Source organism: Ammospiza nelsoni, chromosome 18 (assembly GCF_027579445.1).
Source record: "Ammospiza nelsoni isolate bAmmNel1 chromosome 18, bAmmNel1.pri, whole genome shotgun sequence".
Lineage (NCBI taxonomy): Eukaryota > Metazoa > Chordata > Aves > Passeriformes > Passerellidae > Ammospiza > Ammospiza nelsoni.
In genome coordinates, this window is record NC_080650.1 from 4,286,113 (window position 1) to 4,295,038 (window position 8,926).

Consider the following 8,926-nt stretch of genomic DNA (forward strand, 5'->3'; position numbering starts at 1 on the left):
CGAGTCGCCCGGGGCCGCTCCCCAGAGCGGCTCCTCCCCGCCCCGGCCCCGGCTCCAGCGGCGGAGGCGCCACCGGGACCCGCCCTCGGGCTCGGCCCCCGCCCGCCCCCGGGAGCACCGGCCACAAACAGCCCACAAGGAACAGCCCTCCCAAAATACCCTTCAAAAAAAATCAGCCCCCCCCAGGAAAAGCGTCTCTGGCACAGGCCTCCCGAAGAACAGCTCCAAAACCCCTCCCATAAACAGCTCTCCTAGGACACAGCTTCAAAACAGCCTCCCAGGAACGGCTCCAAAACAGCTCCCCTAGGAAAAAAAAAACCCGAATTTCCCTACCCAAAACAGCCCTGCTGCAAAACACCTTCCCTAAAACAACCTCCCCAAACACTCTTTCAGCCCCAAATGAGGCTCCCAGGCCACGGGTGCTGTCAGTTTTTATTAATTGCTGCTCCTGGGGACAGTCCCTGGTTTCTGAATCCCAGCACTGGGGCTTGATCCCAGGCCAGCACTTGGAGGAGTTGGGATCACCCAGGAAAGTCATCAGTTCCTCCTCCACGGGCATCATTCCGGACAATCCAGTGCCAATCAACACGAGGTGCCCGTCGGTGGGTTCCAGGCACAGCCCGAGTGCCACTTCATTCATCAGCAGGACACTTCATTCCCTGCCCCACTGGAGACAGGAATCCAGGGGTTGGGACTAGAAACACTTGTTCTTCCTCTTGGGAAATCCAAGGGCGACACCCACAATTGTTTTATTGCCATATTCTTAATAGAAAGTTAATTACTGTTAATTTTTTGGTTAGAAAAGACATTATCCACTGCAGATCCAGAGAGGAATTGAAGTCACCGGAGAGCTGGGAGCCGCCCCAGCTGCCTCAGTGATGAAGACATAGGGAACACCCATCACACGTTATTTAATCTGTGCCAATCCTGTGCCAGCTTTAGGCTTTGTAGCTCAGCTCAGCGTTCATCTTTGTGTACATCTCATAAATTGCATCCAGGATTGGAGTGACCCTGGCGAGAAACTGGTGGATTTTTTCTATGCTTTCCTCTTCCTTGACTTCTTTACCCTTCTCCAAGGCCTTCAGCAAATCGGATTTGTAGGGAAGAGCATAGACTGAGCCCTATAAAACAGGGAGAGGGTGTTTGACTCCCACAAACCCAGCAGAGACCATGGGTGGGGTTGTTCCTACGTGCCAATGTTGTGGGCTCTCCAGACACTTGTCAGTGCATGGAAACAGCCTTAGGGATGGTGGCTGGGTGCTTGGAGAGGGAGGGGATGCTCACCGTGAAGAGCTTCTGCAGCATCCAGCCGTGGTATTTCTTCAGCGCGATCTCGTAAGCCTTCAAGGCGTTCACTCGGATGAGGTTGGGATGCTCCTCATCCCTCTCGCCGTCAGAGATGCTCTGCAGCAACACCAGAATGAATTTCAGACCCCTGGGAGAAAAGCAGAGGTGTTGGGCTCAGGGAAGTGGGTGCTGCTTCCCAGCTTCCAGCCTGGTGTTTCCAAGCATCCCAAAAACCCGCAGTCCAGCAGCGCATCCCTCTCACAAAGCTGGTGCTTGTCCCTGTGTGTCCATCCAGGGAAGAGAGAGAGAGAGAAGGGCTGGATGGAGCCCCAGGGCAGGATGGAACCCCCAGGTGAGGCCAGGGCTGAGGGCTGAGCTGGGCAGGTGCAGCCCCATGGACCCTCCAGGTCTGGACCTGTCCAATTTGTGGGCTCAAGCTCTGAGGTTGAATTCCCCTGTGGGGAGATTTGCGGAGAGGGTTCCCAACAGCTGTGCTCCCCAAATACAGCACCCCATTTCCAGCTGCCCAGCCCCAGCCCACAGGGCCCAGCCCAGCCCACACAGGCTCCATTTGGAGCTCTCCAGCTTCCCACATGCCGGGACAGAACCAGAGCAGCTCCCGACGCCGTGAATCACCTTTTCAACCACATCAGCGCCAGTGTTGCACCTATCTTGGGCCAGGCCGAGCCGTGCAGCTCCTTCTCCACCTCCAGGATGTTCTGCAGAGTTTTGAACTTGGCAGGGTTGGAGTCATAAACCGCCCGGATTTTCTGAGGGCAGAAAAGGGGATTGGCACCCATGAGCAGGGACTTTGAGCAGGAGCTCTGGGATAAACTGTGACTGGGTGAGCCACTGCTGAGCCCAAAGTCCCCACAGGAAGAAAAGCCCTTTGAAACATCTCCAGTCCCACAGCATCTTCCCCTAGGGATTCTCCTCTCTGAGCCCACTTGAGTCCCTTCCTACCTTGATATTTCCAGTCAGGTCTGCTTTGACCGGCGAGTAGACGATGGGAGTACCCAGGCAATCTGTGCAGACAAGGGAGGGAGGACAACTAGACATGGGTGACACAGGGGACACCACACACTTCCCATAACAAGTTTCACTTTAAGCACAGCCCGGCCACTGAGACTAGAAAGGGATCTCTGAGCTTCATACACGGCTGTTGGCCCTTGGGACAGCCCTGCCACCCACTGCGACCCCATCAGTGACCTCCAATCCCCATGGCTGCGGGACACAGCCCTGGCAGAACATCCTGGAACAGCCTGACCGGCACCGGACACTGCCCGTCCGCAGCCCTATGTCCTGCCCTTCCGGGGCTGCCACCGAGCCGCCACACAATAGCTGACATTGTGGAGGGCAGCGGGCACGCTGTGCCACGAGGGCGGCCACGCCGACACCCACCCGTGTCCCGACACGGGGTGGGATCCATGGGTGGGATGGCCGCTCCTGCCCCGGGCGATGCCTCTGCATGGGGCGCTCCAGGGGACGGCAGGACGCTTCCCAACGGGGCTGCTCGGCGGGTTTGACAGGATCGTGATGCAACCCCGGTCCTGGCAGAGCAGCCGAGCCGGGCGTGAGCCCTGGATCAGGTAGGGGGGGTCACCACCCAGAACCGGGGAGGGGGCACTCGGAGCGGCTGAGCCCGCAGCAGGCCTGGTCCCAGCCCGTATCTCCCAGCCCCGGCCACCCCGGTCTCACCGAAGAACGGCGGCAGGTGCGCCACGGCCTCCAGGAAGGGCAAAGTCTCGATCTGCTTGTCAGCCGGCAGCGGCTTGAACTCGTGTTCCAGCAGCAGCGCCATGACCGGCGCAGCTCTTCCCCTTTCCCCCTCACCGCTCCCCGGCTGAGGGGGCTCTGAGGCAGCGGGGGCCGACCCGGCAGCGCGCCCACGCCACGCTCCGCCCCCCGCCGCTCCGACCAATGGCTGCTCATCTCCCGTACGGCCGATGCGCAGCCATTGGTCAGAGTGGCGGGGGGCGGGACTTTGAGTCTAACGAGGAGACCACGCCCCCTCGCCCCCTCAGACTCGGGGCCTGGCCGTGCCCGGCACCGTGCGCTGCCCCGGCCGCGTTCCTAGCGCCAGGCGGGCTGGCGTTAATTATTCACGGGAGATAAATATTTTATAGGGAACAGATGGAAAACAAACCTCAACGCGCGGGAGTGATGACACACCTCAGTGAGGGGTTGGGTGGGAAAACGACACCGAGCGGGGACACGGAGAGGTGAAGAAGAGGTGGGAGCGGAGGGAGAGGCTCAGCCCGTCCGCTGCGTGGGGAGCGGACTTGCCGGTGGCAGGGCCCCACATGCGGTGTTTTTACCGGTTATTCTGGAAAAACTGGTCGTGGGGCGATAGCGATCGCTGCCTGGCAGGGCGGGGGCGGATACAAGGCGGGTGCGGGGAGCTGCGGGTCACCGGCGGGGGCTGCCGGCTGGTGCCGCCTCCTTCCCCGCTGCCAGACTCCCGTGCTGCCCGGAGCCCCTCCCGGGACGCTTGAAGCCTTTCCTGGGGTGCCAGGACCAGTTCCACGGTGCTTGCGGTGCCCTGAGCCCACTCAGGGTGCTCGGAGCTTGTCCTGGGATATCCAGCGCTCACTTCGGGATGCCCGCAGCCCCTCCGGCGGTGCCCGGGCTGTGCCGGCTCACTCAGGGGCCGGTCCGCTTGGGTTCGCTGCAGGCGCGCCGCGCCGGTGCCCTGCCAAGGCGGGCAGAAACAGAAACCTTTAACCCCTGAGATATTCACAGCGCCACAAACCCCGCGGTGCTGCGCGCTCCGAGCCGGCACAGGGCTGCACCCGCACATCCTGCGAGCGCTCGGGACGCGGCGGAACCGGGCCGGGTCGGAGCGAACCGATTCCCCGCCGCCGCTCCATCTCCCGTCCATCCCTCTCTCCCCGCCTCCCTCCGTCGGTCCCCGCCTCCCTCCGTACTCGCGGAGCCCGTCTCGCCGTGTCCCTCGGCGGGAGCCGTCGCGGGCGGGCGCGTTGCGATGTCGCTGTGGCTGCGGCGGGGCCGCGGCCCGGAGCGCTGGGCGGCCGAGCGGCGGGAGCTGCAGGAGCGCAGCCGGCAGCAGTGGGAGAGCACCAGCCGCGCCTTCGCCCGCGCCGCCGCCGCCTGCTCCCTGCAGGCTCGGTGGAGCGAGCCCCGCGTCCCCCCGCCCAGGTAGGGCCGCGGTCGGTGCGGCGGGTCGCGGAGCGGTGCGGGGATCCCGCTCACCGCCGGTGTGTGCGGCAGCGCGGAGGCGGCGCGGCGGGACGCGGAGGAGGCGGCGGCGCGGCTGGAGCGGCGGCGGGAGCGGCTGCGGCGGCTGCTGGGCGAGGAGCGGGAGGCGCTGGCGGCGGAGCTGCGGGAGCGGCGGCAGCGGGGCGGGATGCGGAGCCAGGAGCTGCGGGACGGGCCCGGAGAGTGCGGGAGGAAGGTGAGGGAGCGGCCCAGCCCTGCTCGTCCTGTGCTTCAGCTGTACCAGCGGCGCTTGCTGGAGTTGCCAGCCCTGAACCCCTGTGAGCCTCGGCGGGGTTTGGGATGCTGAGCACTCCCGTATCCTGACCTGACCCAGCTCTGTGTTCCCAGTTTGCTGAGCCGCCGCTGCAGGAGCGCTGGAATAAAAACAACGCGGAGCTCCGAGAGGTGATGTTGCTTTCTCTTGAGTCCCTGCTGCCTTGTATTTATCAAATTGGTTTTTAACTTGAAAATCGTCATATCTCTGCTGTGGTCACTCATCTTGCATCACAGCAACTGCCCCAAGTTCTGATAAACAAAAGGCAGAGAAGTGAAAGAGTTTAAATTTAAATAGTTTTAAAAAGTTCTCTCAAAGCTGTATTTTTAAAAGTCAGAAATCTGTTCAGACTCTGAGCAAATTTTCAGAGCTCACAATGTCAATATCTCAGGCACATAAAATATAAATATTACAAAAAATATAAATCTTAATATCTCAGTTGTACCTGCCATGCTGTGGTGCTTCCTCATTCTTTATTCCATCCAAGTGCTGCTCCAACATTGCAGTCCCGTGTCACTGTCACTGTGGTGTTTCCCATGTGACAATGACCCTCAGGGCCTGGTGGGCACCTTGGACACTCAGATCAGTCCATCTCTGCAGAGGCAGATCCTCCTGGCATTTCAGGTGCTGCTCCAGAGAGTCTGGAAGGTCCCGGGGGACAGAACCTCTGGCACTGATGGCCCTGCTACATCTGTTGTGTCTCCAGGCAGAGTCTGAGCTGCACAAGAAGCACGTGGGGAAGGCTTGGGGTGATCAGCCAACACAACAAAACAAGGTATGGGGGCAGCCCTGGTGTTCTGGTCACTGGGAGGACTCTGAAATGTGTGTGTGGGTGGAGGGTGACACTTGTGCCACGGGAGCTGCTGCCAGGAAGGGCACTAACATCTTGCAGGAGTCTGCTCTGTGGATTTTCTGAGCCAGAAGTTGTTTCTTTGTGTCAGGCTAACCCGAAATGCTGTTTTCTTATATTTGGGAAAGGAAGAGGTGACCAAACTTGAAGAGAAAAAACGTTATGAAAACGAGTACGAAACGGCACGAGGGGAAGCACTGGAAAGAATGAGACAAGAGGAAGAGAAGCCTCAGCTGGAGAAAACCTTGCTTCAGCAGATAGAAGAACTGAAACTGCAGGAGACAAAGGTAATCTTGACTTTCTCCTCATTGGAGAAAGGAATTTGTTGCTTCACTTGGAAATACAACAAGGCTGACCTGACCTCTTCTCTGCATGTTTGCACTGCAGGGAGGGTTTTCCCTGCCTGCAGAGGAGCAGAGCAGGGTACAAACTCTGGTCAAGCATGCTCTCTGGGGTGTTGTACTCTCTCTTGGTGCTTGTGTTTTCCTTTTTAGGCAACAAAGCTGAAAAAGGAACAAGAGAATTTATTAAAGCAGCAGTGGGAGCTGGAGAATTTGGAAGAAGAAAGGAAACAAATGGAAGAGCAGCGGAGGAAGAGCGAGCTTGGGTAGGACATCAAGCGGAGCTTGTTCTGGATGGAGTCTGTTCCTGTGCCCACAGCAGTACTTGGGGCACCAGGAGATATTCCAGGTAGCAGTGGTAGGATGTAAATATCTGAGTTTTGGTGGACTTGCCCACAGCAGCCAAGGAGGAGAGGCACTGGTGCTGTTACTGCTTTTTGTTTCTGGTAGCAGGTTCCTCATTGTCACAGATGTACCTCCCCAGCTGCTGCTGTACAATGATGTGGTGCTTTACAGTCAGTGTGATACTGTTCTTTTTTTAAATTTTGCTTTTTTTCCTCCTTCAGTCGCTTTCTGAAGCATCAGTGTGACGTCCAGCTAAGGAGACGAGCGCAGCAGGTACAGGAGGAGCTGGTAAGAGATTCATTTGTACTTTCTAGATGCTGTGTGGTGAAAAAACTTGTTGTGTGTGGTTTGTGTCTGCCTCTGATTCCTACAGATCAGGGGGCCCCTTCCAGCTTGTGCACAGGGCTGGAGCACAAAGCTCACGGGGAAGCAGCAGATTGAGCATCGTGCTGAGCACACCCTTGACACTCAGCAGTAATGCCTAGAGGAGCCCTGCACACAGGCTGGGAGGCTGTTGGATAATTAATCCCATGATTTTTTCTCCAGGAGACAGACAGGCAAATCTTATCAGCCCTCCTGGAGAAAGAGGAGGAGGATCAGAGCTGGCAGAGCCCGCGGCAGGGACGGGCGGTGGCAGACGTGGCCTGGATGAAGAAGGTCATTGAGGAACAACTCCAGCTGGAAAAGGAGAGGGAAGCAGAGCTTGAGACTATCTTCAGGTGAGTCTGTCCAGCTCTGAACCTCACCTGAAGACTCCATGTGTGCTGGATGTTCCAGGTCAGGGGGTCTCTGAGAGGCACAGGTGGTATGGACACACCAACAGGCAGGGAACAAACCTGAAGAGAAACCCAAGTGCTCCTCTAAAGCACAGGATAGCTTGTCTGTGCCTGTGGGGTATACAGGGGGGTTAACCTCAGAGATAATTCCTCCTCTCTCCTTTAGGGAAGAAGCAAAAAAGATATGGGAGAAGAGGGAAGAAGAATGGGAAAGGGAGAAGGTGGCCAGAGATCGCCTGATGCGTGAGGTGATGACCTGTATTGATGATGTTCCTTGGTTCAATGGAACCATCGTTCCACTTGTAACCCACCACCCCCTGGAGAGTTAGAACCTTCCATGCTGGGGTGGAATTGTTTTGCTTGTCTGGTGTGTTTCCTGGGAGCTGTGTGACCATCCCCTCCCTTTGCTCAGGTCCTTGCAGGCAGGCAGCGCCAGATCCAAGAGAAGATGGAGCTAAACAGGAGGGCCCAAGAAGAATCCATTAAATATCGAGAGCAGCTGATCAAAGAACTCGAGGAGGCCAAGGAAGGGACTCGTCGGGAGAAGGAGCAGGAGGAGGAGCAGCAGAGAGGCCACAGGAGGGAGCTGCAGGCACAGGTAGGCTGAGCTCCCCAGTGCACACCTGGCTGCTGAGGCTGCCCCACCTCACCCAATTTCCCCTGCACAGGGCACAGAGCACAGGTTGGGACTGGAGGAGCAGCAGGAGGGATCAGCCCAGCAGCACCTGGAGGCCAAGCAGGGCTGGCACAGCAGGGTAAGGTCACACCTGGGTCACCCCAACACACGAGCCCAGCGTGGAGTGACACCATCAGTGTCTCTGATCTGCACTTTAGACATCACAGTGCCAGGGCACTTCCCCTCACAGAGCTCTACACTTCTCTCTTTTCTTTTTTTGCTGATATTGATATATTAGTCCCTCTCTCTTAAAGAATTTTTGAGGCAGATGTGTTGCTAATGCCTCAAATGTTGCTCAGTGCTGAAAGGGATTTATTGGCTGCATTAGTGCAGTTGGTACAGTGCAAATCCCCTGCTCAGTGTTTTTGTTGACTGTCCTGCTTTGCTGGCTCTAAAATCAAATTTGAGTAACCCTACCTAAAGCCCCTGCCCAGCCCATCAGCTCCTGTGCATGTTCAAGAGTTTTTGTGGATTAATTCCAGAGCCCATGAACTTGTGCTGATCTTTGTTTTGACCCCATTAGTTCTACAGTTACCCAAGAGCAGCTTGGACCTGAGGAATGAGCATGAGATGCAGCTCCAGACTACAGAAAGAAAACTCTGAGGACTCAAGGAACTCCTGAAATAATGGTGCTTCTGGAATAGCCTACAGTGAGATCAAGACTTGACTCAGTAGATTTCTGAAAACATTTAGTTGTGGCCAAAATGAAGAGAAGAAAAGTGAAGAAGTGAACTGCTTCACTTGGCATTCTGGAGTTGTGCTCATGTATTTCAGTACATGAGAGGCTGAAGCAACACAGCAAATTCACCTGAGCCACCAAAGAATCTGTCTCCCCAAGGAAGAGGAGCTGTGGGGCTGTGCCAGACTCCCACCCTGGAGAATCAGGCTGTGCCTGGCTTCCCACTGGACTGTGAGGGGTTAATTAATAATGTACATTGCTAATCAGTCAGATCATGTGTGCTGGGGCAGCAGTGCTTGTCCACTTCCTCTCCAGAAGGTGCTGGAGACTTAACCATTGTTTTTCACTTGTTTCATAAATAATGAATAATTGAAACCTGAACAAGGATTTGGTTTTGTTACATGAGCAAACTACAGCAGCAACAGGAGAGGAGATTGAGTTGATTATTGCAGTTCATTCCTTGCTGTTACCATCCACAA

General features: G+C 56.7%; 2 protein-coding genes across 2 annotated transcripts; one reads left to right on the plus strand and one right to left on the minus strand.

The window, feature by feature from the left end:
• Positions 1 to 416: 416 nt before the first annotated feature.
• GLTP (glycolipid transfer protein) lies at positions 417 to 3,162 on the minus strand. Its single transcript, XM_059485112.1, has 5 exons — positions 2,986 to 3,162; positions 2,251 to 2,312; positions 1,924 to 2,057; positions 1,285 to 1,435; positions 417 to 1,121 (listed from the first exon to the last, which is right to left on the minus strand). The coding sequence occupies exons 1-5, from the start codon at positions 3,086 to 3,088 to the stop codon at positions 939 to 941; spliced, it is 633 nt and encodes a 210-aa protein (XP_059341095.1). The 5' UTR covers positions 3,089 to 3,162; the 3' UTR covers positions 417 to 938.
• A 1,096-nt stretch (positions 3,163 to 4,258) lies between these two features.
• On the plus strand, positions 4,259 to 8,831 carry TCHP (trichoplein keratin filament binding). The gene is made up of 12 exons (XM_059484971.1): positions 4,259 to 4,446; positions 4,519 to 4,702; positions 4,855 to 4,911; positions 5,487 to 5,555; positions 5,759 to 5,917; positions 6,125 to 6,237; positions 6,538 to 6,604; positions 6,863 to 7,035; positions 7,259 to 7,340; positions 7,505 to 7,690; positions 7,761 to 7,847; positions 8,292 to 8,831. The coding sequence occupies exons 1-12, from the start codon at positions 4,274 to 4,276 to the stop codon at positions 8,322 to 8,324; spliced, it is 1,383 nt and encodes a 460-aa protein (XP_059340954.1). The 5' UTR covers positions 4,259 to 4,273; the 3' UTR covers positions 8,325 to 8,831.
• Positions 8,832 to 8,926: the final 95 nt, after the last annotated feature.

What these genes read in the sequence shown, in the direction of transcription:
- GLTP (XM_059485112.1), bottom strand. Translation starts at nt 3,088, where the DNA reads ATGGCGCTGCTGCTGGAACACGAGTTCAAGCCGCTGCCGGCTGACAAG. An exon ending in ACCTGACTGGAAATATCAAG is followed by an intron (nt 2,058 to 2,250) that starts GTAGGAAGGGAC and finishes TTCTGCCCTCAG; the next exon opens with AAAATCCGGGCGGTTTATGA. An exon ending in TGCTGCAGAAGCTCTTCACG is followed by an intron (nt 1,122 to 1,284) that starts GTGAGCATCCCC and finishes CCTGTTTTATAG; the next exon opens with GGCTCAGTCTATGCTCTTCC.
- TCHP (XM_059484971.1), top strand. Translation starts at nt 4,274, where the DNA reads ATGTCGCTGTGGCTGCGGCGGGGCCGCGGCCCGGAGCGCTGGGCGGCC. An exon ending in CCGGAGAGTGCGGGAGGAAG is followed by an intron (nt 4,703 to 4,854) that starts GTGAGGGAGCGG and finishes CTGTGTTCCCAG; the next exon opens with TTTGCTGAGCCGCCGCTGCA. An exon ending in GAGATCGCCTGATGCGTGAG is followed by an intron (nt 7,341 to 7,504) that starts GTGATGACCTGT and finishes CCCTTTGCTCAG; the next exon opens with GTCCTTGCAGGCAGGCAGCG.